Below are 21,908 nucleotides of genomic sequence, written 5' to 3' on the forward strand. Positions count from 1 at the left end.
ATATGTAAATACATGTGTGTGCACATACTAATCTTGTCTGAATTTGCACACTGACTATATGTAGTTCCTCCCATAAGGTAGAATTTTTCCACTATTTAATGCTCATTTGCTTACTCTCTGACTCTACAGTAAAGCTTCAGAATATAATCGTGTAGATACTACTCTGAATATTTGAGATATAATTATGTACCTCAGAGAACATTAATATGCTCGATTTTAGCTTATATGAAAATCTGTGATCCAGAATAGTAAGCATAATAAATAGCAATTCTATATCTGATATTTAGAGAAGCTTCATTTTAATGTTGAATTACTTATTTTTCTAGATCTTTAGAGCATTAGAATAAAGACTATACTAGTGTATTATTTACTTCTTTTTAGGAGAAACTGAACAGGATGATCAAGACAGCTCTGACAGTGATATCACTACTCTTAAAGTCATATCCGGGGATTCTCTTGATTCTGGAGGTAACATTGCTTTATATACATATGACTGTATTTTAGGAGCTGTCTTTTTAGTTAAAATATAAAGGTATTTGTGAATCTGCTTTTTAAAAAATACTTCAAAGTGTTTTATAAAAACTACTTTTTAAAAAGTTGTGTACTTTTTAATATTTATTAAAATTATTGATTTCATGTGTGCATCTAATTAGTAATGTAGTGCCATGTAACATCTAAACAAATAAGTCACTTTTTAGCCTACTTTGATATTGATGAAATATAAGATATTTTTTGTGCTCAAAAGAAGTAGTTTTTTAAAAAAACATTATAGAGAGGGACGCCTGGGTGGTTCAGTCAGTTAAGCATCTAACTTAGGCTCTGGTCATGATCCAGGGTCCTGGAATTGAGCCCCATGTTGGGTTCCCCTCTTAGCAGGGAGTCTATTGTCCCTCTCCCTCTGCCCCTCCCTCCTCTTGTGTACTTATGCGTGTGTGTGTATGTGTGTATGCGTGTATGCACGCCCTTGTTCTCTCCCTCTCAAATAAAATTGTTAAAAAATTTTAAAAATGTTATAGAGAAACTGATCTCATTGGCAGTGGTACTCATTACACTATCAGGAATGTTAGTTAGCTTTTAGGAAGTTTTGTTTTTGTTTTTGTTTTTAGTTTTATTTTATTATGTCGTGTTAATCACCATACATTACATCATTAGTTTTTGATGTAGTGTTCCATGATTCATACCTCTTTAATACCCATCACCAGGCTAACCCATCCACCCACACTCTGCCCCTCTAGAACCCTCAGTTTGTTTCTCAGAGTCCATCGTCTCTCATGGTTCGTCTCCCCCTCCGATTTCCCACCCTTCATTTTTCCCTTCCTACTATCTTTTTTTTTAACATATAATGTATTATTTGTTTCAGAAGTACAAGTCTGTGATTCAGTAGTCTTACACAATTCACAGCGCTCACCATAGCACATACCCTCCCCAATGTCTATCACCCAGCCACCCCATCCCTCCCCCCCCACTCCAGCAACCCTCAGTTTCCTGAGATTAAGAATTCCTCATATCAGTGAGATCATATGATACATGAAGTTTTAATATACCTAGGTAATTGCTTTTATCTCTGGATTGTTCAAATTCACACCAGGTCAATAATAACAGTTTATGATTGTTCACATGAATTTGTGTTTTATTAAAGGAAAGAATTGACTGAAGAGAAAAAAAATACCAATTGAGGCCTAAGAGAGTGCTGAACCAATTTGTAAACTCTGTAAATAATGAATAATTTGTATTTTAGTCCTCTGGAAGAGTAATTCTCCACTTTCCCTCACCACCTTTTGAGAATTTCCGTAATTCCAGTTTTACCTCATCATTCCACTTTAAAAATAAGCTCATAAGCTGGTTTATGGGCATTTGGTATTCTCTATATTTCCCACCCTGCCTCATTTTCCCCCATTCTTTCTTGATACAGAAATCCCAAAGGAGATATGCACCATTCTAGCATAGTGGTTAAGAACATAGGCTCTGGAGCCAGAATCCCTGGGTTCCACTCCTCCACTACTAGGTTGGTGCCCTCAGGCCATTGTTTAACTTCTGTGTTCCTCAGTTTCCTCATCTGGGTTGTTAAGAGGTTAAATTAATTCACATGTGCAAGCACCTAGAAAGTACCTGTCACATAGTAACACTTAAATTAAGTGTTCTTATTAGTTTTGGTATATGTATACACGAAGCTCTAAAAATTAGAGACTGATTAAGCCATTCATATGGCCAGTAATTTGATGCCATTGCCACTAGCATATAGTTCTTCAAAACTACATAAACCGCAGGCTCTGTGATCCCTTTAGAATTCTAATAAATTCTTAATGAAGCACAGGCCCACATGCAGAAGAGAACTCTAGCTAAAGAACAAAAAGGGGAGCATATTAAGAAGAATACAGATCTTCCTAGATTATTTTCTGGGCTAATTATCACCGAAGAGGTACAAGAATAAACAAATGAGCAAGGGGATAAAAAGAGAGAGAGAGAGGCAGACCAAGAAACAGACTCTTTAACTGTAGAGAACAAACTGACCAGAGGTGAGGTGGGGGCGGGGGGATGGGTGAAACAGGTGATGGGGATTAAGGAGTGCACTTACTGTGATGAGCACCAGGGATTGTGTGGAAGTGTTAAATAACTTAATTGTATATCTGAAACTAATATTATACCATATGTTAACTAACTAGAATTTAAATAAAAACAAAACAAAGATCCATTGGAGTGCAGGAAGAAAATACTAGAATCTCATGTATATTTGTATTTTATTTCATTTAAAATGTCTATTTTTATTTTATAATAAATGCAACACATTAGTCAATACATTATTTCAGTAATACATGTATATGTTTTGGAGATTGATGCTCAAATTTTTTAGTAATAGGAATACGGTAACAAAAATATTTAGCTACCACCCTGAATATGTCAAAGGCTCCTGCTTCTGATCGCTTTTGAACAGGTTTAGTTATGATTTCCATTTTTATATGAAAACAAGATTTTAAAGAGAGTAGACTAAAATATGTAATGTATTGGCCACTTACAAGAAAAATTTGAGGCAAAATGGGTATTAATGATTTCAAGAAGATCCATTATAAACTTTCAAAATGTTCCCCAACTCAAAGCTTTTTATTATCTCCCTTACCTCATGCCATGTTCTATATCTTACATTTTTTTCTTTAGGAAGTGGTTAAGGAAAGAGATAATTAGTTAATTTTTTAAATACAACATGACTCTTTAGAAACTTTTTAAAAATAAATTGTGAGCCCATGTGTTGAATTCCCTGGGGTATTACTGAATATCTTTGCTCCTTTGATTACTCATTGTTCTCTTATAAAATACGCATTTCAAAAGTACAGTATAGTGGCGCCTGGGTGGCTCAGTTGGTTAAGCAACTGCCTTCGGCTCAGGTCATGATCCTGGAGTCCCGGGATCGAGTCCCGCATCGGGCTCCCTGCTCAGCGGGGAGTCTGCTTCTCCCTCTGACCCTCCCCCCTCTCATGCTTTCTCTCTCTCAAATAAATAAATAAAATCTTTAAAATAAATAAATAAATAAATAGTACAGTATACTTTACAGTGTACTATATTTATTTTTGTTGTTTTTTTAGATCAAACCCCCAGATCATCAACTCAATATCCAGAATCATTTTGGCAGTCATCACGAAGTAAGTAAAACCATGTCTTCAACTCTTAAAAGTCTACCTGTATGTGTGGTCAAATGTTTTTATTTTTGAAGATCCTCTTTTCCAGTTTAACATGAAATGTTGAAAAAGAGGTCTAGTGAATGCTAAAAAACTCACCCAGCATCTTGAATTTGCTTCAGCTCTGTACTCAAGCTTGAATTTTATTTTAAAAAACAAGGATCTGCATTTGTGACTTGTTGAATGTCCTTGCTTCCCATATAAATTTGTTGGCTGTTTTTAGTTTAACTAATGTAGTTTGAATGTACTTACATGGACATTTTCTAATAAGAATATAAAATTTTATATGTAGTATGATTTGAGCTCTATTGCAAAAGTTTGGAAGTTGAATAAGTAATAAACCAAGGTATAGTAAAAAGTTAATGATAAGCTAGGTGGTAGGTATATAAAAATCTTAGAATCTCGCTTAAAATCTTGAAAATTTTCACAATGTGTTGAGCAATTTTAACAAAAGAAAAGATTGGAAAGTAATATACTAAAATGCTAATAACGATCTGTTCAGGATGGTAGAATAACTGGTGACATTTTTCTTTTCCTTCTGTATTTTGCAGATTATCTACAGTGGATATGTGTTTCTTAGGTTAAGCAGAAATGATCTGTTTTTTCTTTTCCATTTTTAAACCAAGTCCCAGAATTTGAGTTAGTTATTAATCAACCTAAAATATCCTTGTATATAAAATCTTCAAGGACTTTTTTTTCTTTCCACATCACCTTTTTTGAAATACGAGACTGTATTTATTTATTTACTTATTTATTTATAAAGATTTTATTTTTTTATTTGACAGAGAGAGAGACAGCACAAGCAGGGGGAGCAGCAGGCAGAGGGAGAGGGAGAAGCAGACTCCCCTGCTGAGTGGGGAGCCCGATTCGGGGCTCGATCCCAGGACCCTGGGATCATGACCTGAGCCAAAGGCAGACACTTAAACTGACTAGCCACCCAGGCATCCCATGAGACTGTTTTTAAGGAAAAAGTCTTTAGAAATCTGTTTGTAATCACTGTTTATAGAATTCCACTTTATTTCACTTTATATATATTTAGTTTTTAGAAGGTTCTGGGTTTGAACTTAAAACTGCAATAAAACAAAACCCACTAAGACACAAAAATAAATCATTTGTGGAAAATTACTTGCTGAATCATCTTATATCTTTGCCCTTTGTTATTCTACATCTTTGATTTTTGGAAGCTCTTAAAAGTATCTCCCTATATAAATTATGCTACATGCATACAGTGGAATACTTTTTAGTTATGAAAAATTAGTACTTTGTATACTAATGAATAGGTGATCAAGATATATATCCTTAAATCTAAGATGCCATTATTTTATGTGTCACTGAGAAAGATAAACCATCCAGTTAAACTATGACATATCCTTGATTATAAGATATAGACCTAGGTCAGAGGTGTTTTTTAAAAAGTACTTCTTGGGGTGCCTGGGTGGCTCAGTTGGTTAAGGGTTTGATGTTGGTTTCAGCTCAGGTCATCATCTCAGGGTTGTGGGATAGAGCCCCGTGTTGGGCTCTGCACTCAGCACAGAGTTTGTTTGAGATTCTTTCCCTCTCCCTCTCCCCCTCCTTCCCCTTCTGCTCTCCCCCCTCCCACGCTATTCCCTCCCTGCCCCCTCACATGTACACACGCTCTCAAATAAATAAATCTTAAAAAAAAAAGTACTTCTAGGGCGCCTGGGTGGCTCGGTTGTTTAAGCGACTGCCTTCGGCTCAGGTCATGATCCTGGAGTCCCGGGATCGAGTCCCGCATCAGGCTCCCTGCTCAGCGGGGAGTCTGCTTCTCCCTCTGACTCTCCCCCTCTCATACTCTCTCTCTATCACTATCTCTCTCAATAAATAAATAAAAATCTTTAAAAAAAAAAAAAGTACTTCTAGAGGTGCCTGGGTGGCTCAGTCGTTAAGTGTCTGCCTTCAGCTCAGATCATGATCCCAGGGTCCTGGGATCAAGCCCCATGTCGGGCACCCTGCTCAGCGGGAAGCCTGCTTCTCCCTCTCCCACTCCCCCTGCTTGTGTTTCCTCTCTCACCGTGTCTCTCTCTGTCAAATAAAATCTTTAAAAGAAAAATAAAAAGTACTTCTTAAAATCAATGATGAAAGACATTTTAAAAAGCATGTGTCTATTTTTAAGTATTTTGTTGGTACAGACTGAAAACAAATCTAAAAGAATATTCATATGTCTTTTTTTTTTTTTTTAAGATTTTTATTTATTTATTTGACAGAGAGAGACATAGCGAGAGCAGGAACACAAGCAGGGGGAGTGGGAGAGGGAGAAGCAGGCTTCCCGCAGAGCAGGGAGCCCCATGTGGGACTCGATCCCAGGATCCTGGGATCATGACCTGAGCCGAAGGCAGACGCTTAACGACTGAGCCACCCAGGCGCCCCGAATATTCATATGTCTTATTCACCATGGTATTCCTGCACATAGTAGGCACTTAATAAATATTTATGAATTTTTAAGTTGTACATTTCTAGAATGTTTTATTTCGTTTACAGCTAGCATATATTGCATTTGTATGCAGCAAAAAAATGGAAAAATTTACAGTGACTCTTGTAGCAATGGGTAGAAATGACTCATTTCTTTAGGGCAGATTTGGAAATTTACTTTGTTATAATTGTTTGAAATACATTTCTCATTATCCCATTGTATCATTTTACAGTTGTTAGATACCATCCCAAAACAAAAAATAGCATCTTTCTCTTCGTAACTACTTTGCAATGCCCACATTGCTTACATACTATATATTAACATATATGGACTGCCTGGGTTTATATCTCAGCCCTACTACCTCTAGACATGTAATCTTGGGAAAATGATCAGTTTCAGTGTCCTGATTTGTAAATAGGAATAATGGTATATCAACCACATAAAGTTTGAGAATTAAGTAAGATTATACTTCATACCTGGTAAGCATTCAGTACATGTAGCCATTATTTTGATGGTATTGATCCTAAAGTTGACTTATTATTATCCAATTCTTGAATACTTTGGAAGTTTAGAAAAGGGAAAAAAATGGATGTATTGCATGTTTGGAACTGATGAAAGAAGGGTTTGATTTTTGTGGGGATTTTTTTGGTTTATAGTATGCATATTATACAAGTAGAATATCTATGCAATATCTTCACTGTTCTTATTTCCAAGTATTGTATGACCTTATCTTTGTTTTCTGTTTTAGGTCGAGACTTCGTAACTCTTGAGAAGCAACCTTCTGTGCTAAGTAAGTGGTTGGTTGTCTGTTCTTTTATCAGTCAAGTAATTCTGACTTTGTCAAATTTGGATTTGAATAGGGTATCAAGTTATTTTACCCTCTTTGCCTTTTAATCCCACCACACATTGGTACCAAATGTGTAATTATTCTGTGATGTGGAAATGTGTTTAGGACTATTTTACCTAAAGTAACTTATTTACAAGAATAAATGGTTGGGCGCCTGGGTGGCTCAAATGGTTTGGGTGTCTGCCTTCAGCTCCGGTCGTGATCCCGGGGTCCTGGGATTGAGGCCTGCGTCAGTCTCCTGGCTCAGCAGGGAGCCTGCTTCTCCCTCTCCCTCTGCCTCTCTCCCTGCTCATGCTCTCTCTCTCTCTCTCTTATCTCTGTGTCTCGAGTGAATAATCTTAAAAAAAAAAAAGGTTAACTTTTTTCTTCTTAATATTGAAATCAAGTTCAAATATTATTGAATTCAGTCATTCTCAGACCAGAACAAAGGACTTGTACATAGTTTTGTCTATTAGGTGATTATATATTTATTTGATGCCTATTTTGCTGTAAGTAGTGGTTCATCCTTCACTGGTATGATCCTTTAACATTATCTTTTACATCTGAACCTGTTGCTTTTGTTGTTTTCCTCCCCAAATTTGTTTTGCCTTTCTGATAAATTTACCTTGTAAATTTGTATGGTATACATTTTCAAAGTATGTGAAATGATATTTTGATATATGTATTTGCTTCAGGCTCGGGATATCAAAAAAAACCTCAGGAATGGTTTGAACAAACCACAAGAACAAGGGCTAGGATGCAAAGTAAGTTGATAAATCTCTACCTATTATTGAAGTAATTTTAAGTTTATTTGCTGTTTTTCTTTATTGTTCAACATACAAAAATATTTAGTTCTTCAGATAGACATTTAGACTGTAATTTCATTAATAAAGAACAGCTGTGATTACTAGTTATTTCCATCTGCTTGGAGGAGCAGGAGATGGTCTGGATGTAAAGTGTAAATAGTGGTGTGAGAAAGCCTGCGGATGATGGGTCTAGACTTAACAAATTGTCAGCTCTATCTAGCAGCAGTCCAATCTGTCCATGATCATGAAATTCTACTCTCTTGACAGCACCTGTTTTTTATTTGTAGCGGATTTTGTTTACTTTTTTTAAATAACCACTTAGAGTAACTCTGCCTGCCCATTATATTAAGTAATAAAGGTTGAAACCTACAAGTAGTATATTCATGTTTAGGTTTAGGATGGATTAAATGTCACAGAATTTGAGAAATACCATAGATAGATGTGATGAAATAATAATGCTTTGAATTCAGTGTCTGTCATAATTTCTGTAGTTGTGTCCACATTAAATCTTGACTGTGTAAAAAAAAACAACTAAGTCACCCTTAACCTTTTATCCTTCTTTATTCATCTAATCACAATAAATCTCAAAGTCATTAGGTACTCCCTTACTTTTATTTAGATAATATAAAAATCCCCATCACATATCTCTTGCTCAAGAAATAACTAACTATAGGGGGGCGCCTGGCTGGCTCAGTCGGTAGAGTGTGTGACTCTTGATCTCGGGGTTGCGAGATCAAGCCCCATGTTGGATGTAGAGATTACTTAAAAATAAAATCTTAACAAAAAAAGAAAAGAAAAGGAAATGATGAACTGTAATAGGACAAGATTACCTTGTGGTAAACGAACCTCTATGGCTTTGTTTTTCCATCAGCAAAGTAGTGATGGTCACAATTCATTCTTTCCCACTAGTGAAGTTTTATCCCACATGTGAGTTCTTCAGCTGTCTAAAACTGAAATAACATTCTATCCTTGCTTTATTGTTGACTGTCATTCCTTATTGTTGTATGTACCTTGCTATCAGAAAACCATTTCTTCTTACAGTTTGCTCTTTCTGACATATTATAATTAGGAAGGCAAATATTCATTATTTAGCTTACTAGGGTTGTGTTTATAGCAAGTATCAAAAATTAAAACCTATGGGGCACCTAAGTGTCTCGTTAAGTGTCTGACTGTTCGGCTCAGGTCATGATCTCAGGGTTGTGAGATCAAGCCCCATGTCAGGCTCCATGCTGGGTGTGGAGCCTGCTTCTCTCTCTCCCTCTGCTCCTCCCCGCCCCCTCTCTCTCCCTCCCTCTCTCTCTTTCTCTAAAAAATACTGAGCATCTTTTCATGTGTCTGTTTGCCATCTGTGTGTCTCTCTATAGAAATATCTAGGTCAGGGGCGCCTGGGTGGCTCAGTTGGTTAGGCGGCTGCCTTCGGCTCAGGTCATGATCCTGGAGTCCCGGGATCGAGTCCCGCATCGGGCTCCCTGCTCAGCAGGGAGTCTGCTTCTCCCTCTGACCATCTCCCCTCTCATGCTCTCTCTATCTCATTCTCTCTCTCAAATAAATAAATAAAATCTTAAAAAAAAAAATATCTAGGTCATGTCTCCCATTTTTAGTTGGATTATTTGTTTTTGTGTGTTGAGTTGTAGAAGTTCTTTCTCTATTTTGGATACTAATCCTTTATCAAATATGTCATTTGCAAATATTTTCCCTTATTCTGTCTTTTAGTTTGTTTTTTAGTTTGTTAATGATTTCCTTTGCTGTGCGGAAGCTTTTTATTTTGGTGGAGTCCCAATAATTTATTTTTGCTTTTGTTTCCCTTGCCTCAGGAGACCTATCTAGAAAAAATGTTGCTACGGCCGATGTCAGAGACATTACTGCCTGTGCTCTTTCTTAGGAGTTTTATGGTGTCAGCTCTTACATTTAGGTCCTTAATTCATTTTGAACTTATTTTTGTATATGGTAAGAAAGTGGTCCAGTTTTATTCTTTTGCATGTAGCTGTCCAGTTTTCCCAACACTTGTTTGTTGAAGAGACTTTTTCCCATTGCATATTCTTGCCTCCTTTGTCGAAGATTGACTATATATAATCATGAGTTTATTTCCAGGCTCTTTATTCTGTTCTGTTGATCTGTGTCTGTTTTTGTGTCAGTACCATACTGTTTTGATTACTACAGCTTTTTAGTATATCTTGAAATCTAAGATCCATATCTTGAAACCCTTCATCCCCTACCTTTTTTGCTATAATCATGATCTCTTTCATGATTTCTTTGATTGGCTGTTTTGTAAATCCTGTGAGGTCATACACATCTGGACACAGTTTTCTCCAGCAGGAATTATTGTTTTGGGTTTGATGGCTCTTTCTGTAACAACTATGGCATTGTTAAAGTATGTACTACCATTAATTTTATGCTATTATTATTTAATACTGCATCTTTATGTTTGTTTACATTTCTTTCAGCTGCGAATGGCACCATGTACAGTCTGTGTGTAAACTCTGATAAATTTTAACTTTTTGTAGTTTGTGTGTATTTTATGGTAGCAAATGATAGAATAGTATCTACATATATTTTATGCATTCATGAAATATCTTTTTCTTAATATTTTAAAATATTTCTAGGCTATGCAATTCGACTGAGTTTTTTCAAATTGTTGCAAATCTTAAAAAATTTTCCAATGTATTTATTTTTAAAAATTCACATATAGGGGCGCCTGGTGGCTCAGTCAGTTAAGCGTTGCCTTGGGCTCAGGTCATGATCCCAGGGTCCTGGGATCGAGCCCCACATTGGGCTCCCTACTTAGCAGGGAGCCTGCTTCTCCCTCTCCTCCCTGCTTGTACTCTCTGTTGCTGTCTCTCTCTTTCAAATAAATAAATAAAATCTTTTTTAAAAAAAATCCACATATAAGTGGACCTGCACAGTTCAAACCTATATTGTTCAAGGATTAACTGTATATGCCACATTTTTTTTATCCATTTGTCCATTACTGGACATTTAGGTTGCTTCCATGTCTTGGCTATTGTGAATATTACTGCAGTGAACATGGGCACACGGATATCTCTTCAAGATCTTAATTTCATTTCCTTTGGGTATATATCCAAAAGTGGGATTGCTGGATCATATGGTAGTTTCATTCTTCAGTTTCTGAGGAGCCTTCATACTCTTTTCCATAGTGGCTATAGCAATTTAAATTCCTACCTACAGTGTACAAGGGTTCCCTTTTCTCTACATCCTCTGTACATAACTTGCTCTGGTTTTTTGGATAATAGCCATCTTAAGAGGTGTGAGGTGAATCTTACTATGATTTTGATCATGTAGCTCATCATGTTTTTTAAGTGTGCTATAATCCCATGGTCTATTTTTGCTTTTGTTGCCTGTGTTTTTGGTGTCATATATGGGAAATCATTGCCAAGACCAATATCAGGAAGCTTTTTCCCTGTTTTTTTTCTGGGAGTTTTATGGTTTGGGTTCTTTTTTTTTTTTTTTTTTTTTTAGTTTTATTTATTTAAGTAATCTCCACACCCAACATGGGGCTCGAACTCATGACCCCAAAATCAATTGTCACATCCTCCTCAACTGAGCCATCAAGGCACCCCCTGTACTTTTGGTTCTTATGTTTAAGTCTTTAATCCATTTTGATTTTTTGTGTATGGTGTGAGTCCAATTTCATTTTTTTGCTTGTGGATATCCAGTTTTCCCAGCACCATTTATTCAGGATACTGTCCTTTCCCCATTGTTTTTTCTTGGTACCCTTGTTAGAGATCAGCTGACCGTATCTGCATGGATTTATTTCTGAGCTCTGTACTCTTCTCTTGGTCTCTATGTCTTTTTTTATGCCAGTACCATACTGTTTTGATTACTCTAGCTTTATAAAGTATTTTGAAGTCAGGAAGTGTGATGCCCCCAGCTTTGTTCTTCTTATTCAAAGTTTCTTTGACTATTTGGAATCTTACGGAATCCAAATTTTAGGATTGTTTTCTATTTCTGTAAAAAATGCCATTGGAGTTTTGATTGGGATTGTACTGAATCTGTAGATGGCTTTGGGTAGTATAGACATTATAAGAATATTAATTCTCCAGTCCATGAATGTGGGTATCTTTCCATTTAGTTGTGTCTGGTTTAATTTTTTATTGGTGTTTTATAGTTTTCAGTGTACAAGTCTTTCACCTCCTTGGTTAAGTTTATTCCTAAATATCTTATTCTTTTTGATACTATTGTAAATGGGATTATTTTCTTAATTTAATTTTAAAATTTAAAATGTTTTCTGAGTTATGTAAATATTATATTTGTTACATAATAACTGTATAACTAATGTTATATGATAAGTATAGTATATATTATTATAGTTATATATTGTAGTTAGGTGTTGTATAAAAAATTACCTCATTTGATCTTTTTATATAATAATTACCATATTATAGTTTTATATTATTATAGTTAATGTATTATTATAATATCATATATTATTTCATTTGATCTTTGCAACCATAAAGTATTCAAGATAAACATCATTTGATGGAATTTGTTTGTTTTAGTAATATACATGTTAACTTTGGTGACCTAACTTAGAAGTTTCTAAATAATGTAATTTCCTAGGCTAAAGCAGTAATTGTAAAACAATATGCCTTTAGAATGAAGGTTGATGTCATTTTGTTTCATTTGAGGTTTTTTTTGTCATATGACCAAAAATAAGACTATTTTTATATCTTAGCAGTGCTAATTTTATACCTCTAGTTTAGTCCAGTGTTTCTCAAATGAAAGCTCTTGCTAAACACCAGGAAGGTCATTTATAGATACATAAGTTATAAAACTCCAGGCAAATAATAGATGGCAGAATTGGTAAAAGTAGGTCATACGAATTAGTAATTCAGCCTCTCCACCTTCTGAACCCTGTCCTTCCATTTTCTTCTTTCTTTTATAGTAAAATCTGTGGTCATGCCAAGAAGGATGGAGGGGAAAAGTAAAGAGTTGGGATAGTTTTTGTTTGCTAAAATAATGATAGAAATAGAGACTTGGTGGATTCATGAGAGAAAATTATTTTTGAAATCTGTGGTTTAACCACAAACCTAAATAAAACAGAATTGTCTATTAATAAAAATGGTGAAGAGTTTTTAATATAATTTAAAAAATATTACTGATATTTGAAATGATCAGAGGGCACCAGAGTAAATATTTGTATCAGTCTGAGGTAGAGAATAGGATTACATTTTACCTTAAAACCCCTTAGCCAGGTAGCTCCGTAATCCATAATCCATATTTTGTCCTTTTTTCCCTCTTACAGCATCATCACCAAGCAAGAGTTCAATATATGGCAGTTTTTCCGATGGTATAACATGTTTTCTTTTCTTTTAGTTGTGCTTACTTTCTTCTCTTAACTTTGTGCCGTAAGTTTCACTAGTTCCATTAAACAATTTGGGTCAAATACTTTAAGGCTTTCTCACAAAACAAATGTATTAAGAGTATGCTTTATACTAGACCCCATGGCATGCTGTGAATAATTATGAAAGAAATAACTCTTAAGTCTCAAGGAGCTGTCAGTCTAATGGGCACTTAGATCTTTTACTTTTTCTTCTATTTCTGGCTGATTTCTGCCTTATATTCTCTTGGTGGAATTTGTATTTTCTTTCTCTGTTGGAAATACTTAAATTATGAACCATAAATTGATAGTCTTTATTACTCCTATCATTAGATGACAGCAGTCAGAAATCAGAGCTTGGAAACTGGTCTCCATCAACCTCCAGCCAACGTAAGTTTGTCTGTTCAGTTTTTATTAAGTGAGTTTCTAAAATTGGTCATTCATAATTGTTTTAAATTTTTTTGACCACAAATAAACAATGCTATTTGAAAAATTGTATTTTAAGCACTTAAGAGGAAAAAGTATATATTTTACTAGCAGTGAAATTCTTTAAGGACAAACTGTATGAAACAACATCTGGTTTTCCCCGTCACTTAATTAGCCATAAGACCAAAAGTAAAAGTTAATAAGCAGAACTACTAATACCAATAACCAGGTGAACCTTGCTGAGTCAAAAGAAAGATGGCACATAGCATGATGTAATATGTTTACTGTGGGTTTTAGAATCCACAGACCTGTATTTAGATTAGATTGGACCACTTAACCTTCTGTTACAGCCTTGCAGCAAGCTTTTTTAATTCTCTAAGCCTGTTTATTATCCCAAATGAGTACTAAGAAAATAACTTCACAGTAACTCTCACTTTGGTCTCAATACCACTTTCTACTAGCAAAATTAGTACCTAAAAGAGCATTGTTGTTGTTTTTTTTAATATGGCTATACCTATCCATGTTTACCTAGAAATTAAAATTGAAACATTTTAAAAATACCTATTTATTTTTTAAAAATTTAGTAAGAATAGTGACAAATTGCTTATATTTTCTAGTCTCTTTAATGTCTGGCTTAATAAAATAGAGCTGGATTCTCATCTGCTTCTGTATTCAATCTGTTACAATATATTGTTTTGGTTGTAGTATATACAAAAATCCAGCTTTATACAGATAATATAGATTTTTTTAATAGTCTAAAGATAATTTTGGATATTCTCTTTTGATACTGTCCAAAACTCAACAAGTTACTTAAAATGTGAGATCTGAAACCAAATTAATGAACTTTTTTGTTCTATTACATTCAAATCCATTGGTCTTTCTTGTACTTTGAATGGAATATCATGCACTGATCATTTGGAAAATAAAGGTTCACTAAGTTATGTAGATCTTCCAAATTTTGACACATTTCTAATACAGTATAAAAAGATCACATTTGTTAATATCACCACTAATCTCAAGACAAAAAGTCTTTAAGGATTCAGGAGCTGTCAAGCTTATAGTGGCAGATACAGTATTTCCACAATCCTAATTTTCACTTTAAACCATGAATTTTATAATTGGCAACAAATATTGTCAGTTGTTTTCCTAGAAACACAGACTCACTTTGTTCATTTTCAAGAAAATGTCTGCCAAATACTCAAGTCTAACCATAGTTTGTCACTTGTTCTTAAAAGTACTAGTTCAGCTCAACTGAGTTGCACAAAATTCCTTTCCTTGAGAAAACTGTACTGTGCTAGGTATCAGAAGTGCTTTATGTATATTTCTCAGTTCTTCATATACTCTATTGGATTTGTACTCAAGGGTTGAATTTTAATAAGGTGAATAATTTTAACTGCTTTATGCAACAGTTTCACTAGTAGCCTTAAATGCATGGCTGTGAATACAAAGACTACATTAGCACTGCCCTGTGGTCCATGCTAAGGTATCATTTATTTTTCCCACTGTGGCTTTGCACCATCAATGCAAATGTCAACATGCTGGGAAAAGTTAGATAACATCCTAGTGTTAAGAGACTAGCTTTAACCTCAAGGACCCTCTTGGACGGATCCTGAGGTACCCAGCAATTACACTTTGAGAACTATTGCTCTAAAAGGTCCATAGTACAAATAAAATAGAAGGTGTAAAAGTATTATTGTTGCTATCCTATTAAATGAAGTGGTATGTGACAACGTGCTTGTAAACTGAAAAGCACTAGATAAATGTAAATTGGTATCATTATTGCCAGTAATAATTAGGGATGAAATGCATACTCAATTTTACTGGTATTAACTTGCATTCCACAAAAGGTGGGCATCAGTGCAATTAAAGGGACAGCTAGCTATTATAATATATGGAAGATGTTCAACTTACAGTGCATCCTTTTTCAATCCCTTTACATACTTCAGAAACATTCCACCTTGGGTAATAAGCTGTATGAATTCTGAGTGTCTAAATTTAAAAATATTTTATCAAGTGACTTTTATTATTGTTTGCCTCCCACATATTAACAGTAGTAATAATAGTTTTGCTTTATAAATTATATTATTTCTGACTTGCTTATGCCACTTCATATCTTTGAATTCTACTTTTTGCTCTAAGGCTTTTTATCATTTTGACATTGAAGAGACACATGCATACTTATAATACACCTAAAACCTATGGGTGTGAGATTTTCTTAAATACATGTGATGAACATTTCTTTAAGAAAGTAAGTTACCAGCTCCATTCTTTAAATTCCTTCCTCTTTTATCTAATGTTTGTGAAGATTAATACTGATTTTAAAAGTCACTTGTCCTTGAATCTAAGAAAATGGTATTTGAATCTGTCTTTTTTTTTGTCCTGAGCAGAAGTGACTGGACAACCCAAAAGTGCATCTTTTATCAAGATGTGGTGGTGGCTATCTATTCTCATAGTTTCATTGGCTGTTGGGAGTTTTTTGTTCCCTCGTAATCCTGAGGTAGAAACCACTGCTGTTCAAGAGTTCCAGAACCAGATGAGACAACTAATGACTAAGTATCAAGGTCAAGATGAGAAGCTGTGGAAAAGGAGCCTTACATTCCTGGAAAAACATCTTAATAGCTCCCAACCTCGGCCTCAGCCTGCTATCTTGCTGCTCGCCGCTGCTCGGGATGCTGAAGAAGTGCTCAGGTGTCTGAGTGAACAAATTGCTGACGCCTACTCTTCTTTCCGGAGCGTCCGTGCCATCCGGATTGATGGGGCGGGCAAAGCTACTCAAGACAGTGATACTGTCAAACAAGAGGTAGATTGGGAACTGAGCAATGGATTCAAGAATGGCCAGAATGCCGCTGTGGTACACCGCTTTGAGTCCCTGCCTGCAGGCTCTACTTTGATCTTCTACAAATATTGTGACCATGAAAATGCAGCCTTCAAAGACGTAGCCCTAGTCCTGACTGTCTTGTTGGAGGAAGAGACACTGGGAACCAGTCTAGGCCTAAAGGAAATTGAAGAAAAAGTGAGAGATTTCCTCAAAGTCAAGTTCATCAACTCTGACACACCCAACTCCAGCAAACATATGGACCCAGACAAGTTGAGTGGGCTCTGGAGCCGTATTTCTCACTTGGTCCTGCCTGTCCAACCTGAAAATGCCCTGAAAAGTGGCATCTGCTTATAAAGGGTGACAGACGACAAAATCATGTCTCAAGTTCTGAGAATTTTTCAGACTTTCTAGCCAGAGACGGGATTCAGAGCTCTTTTTGAAAGAACTGGTTTCTTTTTAAAGGAAATTAAGTTCTTATCTAAACATAGAACATCTAAATCATTTATTCAACCTAAGTATCTGTTACTTGAGAGAATCCTTTCCCTGTTTCCATTGAGATCTGTGTTAATGATCTCTGAGGAGTATAAATTATATGCAGTCCCATAGAGGATCTGTTTAGATTCGGGGTTGAAACATTATTGCTATGGTATGACCAGACCAGGTTGGGGGGGATTGGGCTCCTTCCTATGAATCCTCTCAATTTTTTAAGTTAGATTTTTCACAGAGTTTGCTATTAGTAAGGCAGCTCTCTAAATGCAACTGTGGGTTTTCCCATTTTGTTCTCTTTTACATCATTTAGGTGCGAGTTCCTTAGTCAGCTTCCCCTCATAGGAATAAGAGTAATGAAAGGTCACCTGAGTGTGTGTTTGGATTTTTTTTTCCTTTGTTTTTGGAGGTCGGGAGAAGGGGGGTAGGGAAAAGAGAAATTGTGGAATAAGGAAGGAAAGGGAGAAAAAAAGTCTTCAAGATGAAATTTAAAATAAGCCACTGAGACTTAGGTCACTCAGGCATAGCCATATGAACTCCATTCTCAGTGAATTCTGTTGGGGTTTGTTTTTCACATGTCCTTTTTTCCTTTAAGAAATTTTTGGTCCTCCCAAGGATTTTGAAGCATGTATATTACAAGGTTTAGCGTATTTGTTCATTTGACTCTGAAGGGTGTGGTCAATTCAGAGCATTTTATTTTGGACATATCCTGAAGCCTTTGTTTTGAATTCAGAAAATATAGTTGCAGGAATTGGTAAACCATCAGTCAGCCAGGACTGTCTGTCCTGGACTGTCGAAGAAGGATTTGGTTTTCTGCGTGCAGTCTTAAGTCCTTTAATGACACTCTTACGACAAATGTAAAGATTTACTATGCACGTGATAAATTTTATTAAGAGTGCCTCAAGCCAAAAGGAAATGAACTTGACCATATGTGAAGAATGTTGAAATGTACTATTGTGCATTCCTGTACTCCTGTTGCATTTCAGGTGTCACTTTGCTTCTGTAACTGAGCTTTCTCAAAATCTGTCGCCTGCGTTGTTTTCCTTAAAATCTTAAGATTCCGGATCTACCATGTTTTGTTTTTAAATGAAAATACAGTTTTTAGAATAAAAGAGGCAGTCATTGGCTTTACGATTTACCTTTTGAGGATCCCATGCCTGGTAGTGGAGTGTGGTCTGGTTTCTTCCAACTGGAAAAACCACTGTTCATAAATTTATACCCTTTATTGAAATTTGCTCCTGACTGTCACAAGTCAGGCCATCTGATTTATAGAGGATTCTAAAACAAGAGTTTTTGAAAAGGCTTATTTTATACACATATATTATATGGAGAAACAAATGTTTTTATTAAGTGTTTCGCTGACCAAAATAATTTTAAAGAAATTAATGTTACTTATATCTTTCAGGAAAAAATAATTGTAGCAGCTGATCTGTAAATGACTTTAGAAGCTATTTTAGTAATTTAAATAAATTTACTTTCTTGATTTGTACTCTGTGTTGTAAACTTAATGATTCATAAACCTTTTTTTTTTTTCCAGTTAATCCTAGCGTTTTCTTTACACTTGAACAATTTTAGTAACTTCTGCTAAGAGAAAAAAAGGCCAAAGGACTGGAGCCTTTCACAAATACATTGTTTAAAAATATAATCACCATGGTTTTCTGTTTCATGCTGGTATTTGAATTACCACTATATTGGGATTAACTTAGGTTTTCCTGACTTGGCAAAAGTATCTACAGCAGTGTTTCTCAAATTTTTCCTTCTCACCTTGCTAAAGAGCCTTTTTAGATAACTTTTTTACTAATTGTCTACCCCCTTGAAATTCTAATACCACACATATACTATATATCTGTTTATGGACTATATTTTTGTCCTTTATACATAAGAAGAGTAAGATTTTTTGCCCTCCAAGAACCAGTATTTGTTGCCACTGAGCATGTATGCTCAAGAACATCTATCTATACTTAATTTATGTATGTATGTATGTATTTATGTACGTACTTATCTATTCATTAACTAGACTCCATGCCCAGCGTGGAGCCCAATGTCAGGCTTGAACTCAGAACCCTGAGATCAAGACCTGAGCTGAGATTAAGAATTGGAAGCTTAACCGACTGAGCCACCCAGGCACCCTGAGAACATCTGTATTTTTGATGCTGCCTAAAACATTCTATTTTCGGTTTATGTTATTACCCTTTTGGAAGGGAAAATTTAATAAGTCATCAGCTTGAAAGTAGGAGCTAGGGTTTCTAGAAATCAGGCACATTGTGACTTTGGGGGGCAACACTGGCCTAGGGAAAACCACAACACAGTACTGGTCTTACAGATTTCTAGAAACTTAATTTGCTTCCCTTCCTTTAATGACTTTCTTATATTATCTTTAGGGAAGTTTTCTAAACCTCCAATTCTCAAAACAAAGGTTGGAAGTAAACTTGATTTTCATTCTATGAAGAGAACTGTACTTGTTTGCATAGTTCATGCCATTAGTTAATGCCTAAAGATACAAAATCCAGTTTCCCTTTGATCTTAGGTCTTTGGAAAGTGGCCTTTATGTCCTATTGAACAGATAATGGACTATTCTGCTATACTGTCTCTATCAAGGTCATAGAGTAAGATCTTACAGAGGATTCTACTGGCATTAGCCACCTGGAAAGAAGATGTAAATCCTGAGCTGGAAAACAAGCCGAGAAGGTTGCCGTCGACTTAAAGGAAACTCCTGCTTTGAATATCTTTCTCTCTTTGGCCTAGGTTCAGAGAAGTCCTGGTTTGCTTGCAGGCAGGTTCTTGGGGATTGTAGGGAAGATAGCCTGCACCTGAGCATAAATAGGCAGCAACCTCTCACCGTTTACATATTGTACCCTTGCCTTTTGCCCATTCTTAGACACGTCTGGAATATTTCCTCCTTTCTTGCCCTCTCCCTTTCCCCAATTTTATGCTTTGCTAATTCTTACTTGTTTTCTCTTCAGGGCTCAGTTTTTTAGGCAGAACTTCACTGAAACCTTCACTAGTCTCCTTCCCCCAATACTGATTTAGGTGCTCTCTTTTATGCTCTCATTCATCGTATATTCCCCCTGACAGAGCAGTCAGCTCACTCTGCACTACTGTATGCCTCTTGAGAGCAAGAGACTGTCATCAGTATATGCACAGTGGTAACCACAGACTGCTTAAATGCTTGCTGAATAAAAACTGCACACACTACCTAGCTAAAATAGGGAAGTTGCATCTTAGTACTTCACTTGCTAAAATAGGGAAGTTGCATCTTAGTACTTCACTTGCTTTTCCCTGTTATTCCTGAGCCTTTTTCTAAAGCTATATAACTACTTCAACCTCAATTCAGTAGTGCTATGAGTAATTTAAGGTAGAGGACTGATGCCATGGGATACTGGCACTTCTACTTCTTGTAGAAGCAAGGATTATTAGTGAGGGATCCCCAAGGGCAAGGTGAATGGTAAGAGACAAAACTGGGAGGCCACGAGGTCTTTACGCTGAGATCTGGAATTGGAGTTTTCTTTAAAAAGCAAGTTTCCTTACATCTCATATTGCCTAAGAGGGTAGTATAGTCCCAAATAAGAGATGGCTATAGGTGTGGAGAGAAGACGGATAAGAAAAAATACTTAGGTAGAAATGACAACGTGTGGTTAATTGAATATTAGGAAAAATACCTCGTAGAGGTCTTTTCAAAGGGTTGTACTACTAAAAATACCTCTTCATTCAATTTAGCCCCTGTATCTTCTCCCCCAAATACTGAGTACACAGTGGTAGACTAAACTCTTATCTCTGTATGTCTTTGTTGACTTTTAGCAGTCTGAAGTAGATAGACATGTATTTAGTCAGGAATTGTTTGATTGTAAAACACCCTGTCTAACCAGAAGAGAAAAGGAGGGGTGGGTGGGTGTTGTAAGAAAGACTTTCAGCCTCCAAGACCAGAGACTGGGAACGAGAGGACTGTTGATTGACAGATCAGCTGCCATTCCCTCTGCCTCTCCACTTCTGGCTTGCTTCACCTTAGTAACCTCGCCTTTGTGACTTCACAACGTCAAGAGGATGAATTTGATTGGCTCAATCCAGTGTATGGATGATCCCTGAAAAGAATATATAATGAAACAAAGATGCCTAGGTCACTCCTTTAACACAGACCATGGGGTGGGAATGGGGAATGGCATTCTCCTGAAGTCAGACCAACAAGTGGGCAGATAGGGTTAAGGGACAACTAAAAACATCTTCAGACACTGAGGGGGGCGGAGCAAGATGGCGGAGGAGTAGGAGACCTGGATTTCGTCTCCTCTCAGGAATTCAGCTGGATAGGGATCAAACCATTCTGAACACCTACAAACTCAACAGGAGATCGAAGAAAAGAATAGCAACAACTCTGTGAACAGAAAAGCGACCACTTTCTGGAAGGTAGGACGTGCGGAGAAGTGAATCCGAGGCGATATTCGGGAGGATAGATGGCGGGGGAGCGTCAGCCGCTTCTGGCAAGTGATAGAGCCGCGGAGCACAAAATCGGAACTTTTAGAAGTCGGCTCTGCTGAGGGACGTTGCTCCAGTGGCTAAGCGGGGGGTGGAACCCTCGCTGGACAGTGTGGTCTCAGGACCCTTGGGGTCACAGAAACACTAGAGGTGCCTGAGTGTGGCAGAGCTCCCAGGTATCGGAGCAGGGAAGCCAGCCGCAAAGACGGAGCAGAGGAGCAGGCTCTCAGCTCAAGGCTGCCATAAACCGTGATCCACATCACAGTCGGGCCACTGCTCTTCCAGCAGGGACCCAACAAGCGGCATATCCGGGGAGACTCCCCTTCCTCCCCCGGGAGGAGCGGCTGGGGAGCCCACCGCAGGGATCTGCTGGGTTTGGAGACTGCACCCGGGGTCAGTGCCAGAGATAGAAACGCGCGGTCACAGGCCGGGTGAGCACAGGGTGCGGCCGGAGACCGGGGAGACGGGAGTGACAGACGGCTTTTCTCTGGGGGCTCACTGAGGAGCAGGGCCCCGAGTTCTCGGCTCCTCCGGGGCGGAGATTGGGAGGTCGACATTTTCACTCTCCGCCTCCAAAGCTGTACGGAAAGCTTGCAGGGAACAAAAGCTCCCAAGAGCAAACCCGAGCAGATTACTTAG

The 21,908-nt window shown here is 36.9% G+C and overlaps 1 protein-coding gene across 2 annotated transcripts in view; it reads left to right on the top strand.

The window, feature by feature from the left end:
* Positions 1-18,447, top strand: part of TOR1AIP1 (torsin 1A interacting protein 1) — a 35,824-nt gene extending 17,377 nt beyond the window's left edge. Inside the window, exons 6-12 of one of the 2 annotated variants that reach the window (XM_045877231.3) lie at positions 382-468; positions 3,579-3,635; positions 6,851-6,892; positions 7,624-7,692; positions 12,998-13,042; positions 13,406-13,462; positions 15,886-18,447. In XM_045877231.3, the coding sequence (XP_045733187.1) occupies positions 382-468; positions 3,579-3,635; positions 6,851-6,892; positions 7,624-7,692; positions 12,998-13,042; positions 13,406-13,462; positions 15,886-16,670 (1,142 nt within the window). In that variant the 3' untranslated portion in view covers positions 16,671-18,447. The remainder of the gene's footprint in view (positions 1-381; positions 469-3,578; positions 3,636-6,850; positions 6,893-7,623; positions 7,693-12,997; positions 13,043-13,405; positions 13,463-15,885) is intronic. The other variant, XM_045877232.3, reaches the window with a different exon arrangement.
* The last annotated feature ends 3,461 nt before the right edge of the window (positions 18,448-21,908 follow it).

This window comes from Mirounga angustirostris, unplaced genomic scaffold (genome assembly GCF_029215605.1).
Source record: "Mirounga angustirostris isolate CCGP_5_RB_7025 unplaced genomic scaffold, mMirAng1.0.hap1 SCAF_6, whole genome shotgun sequence".
Lineage (NCBI taxonomy): Eukaryota > Metazoa > Chordata > Mammalia > Carnivora > Phocidae > Mirounga > Mirounga angustirostris.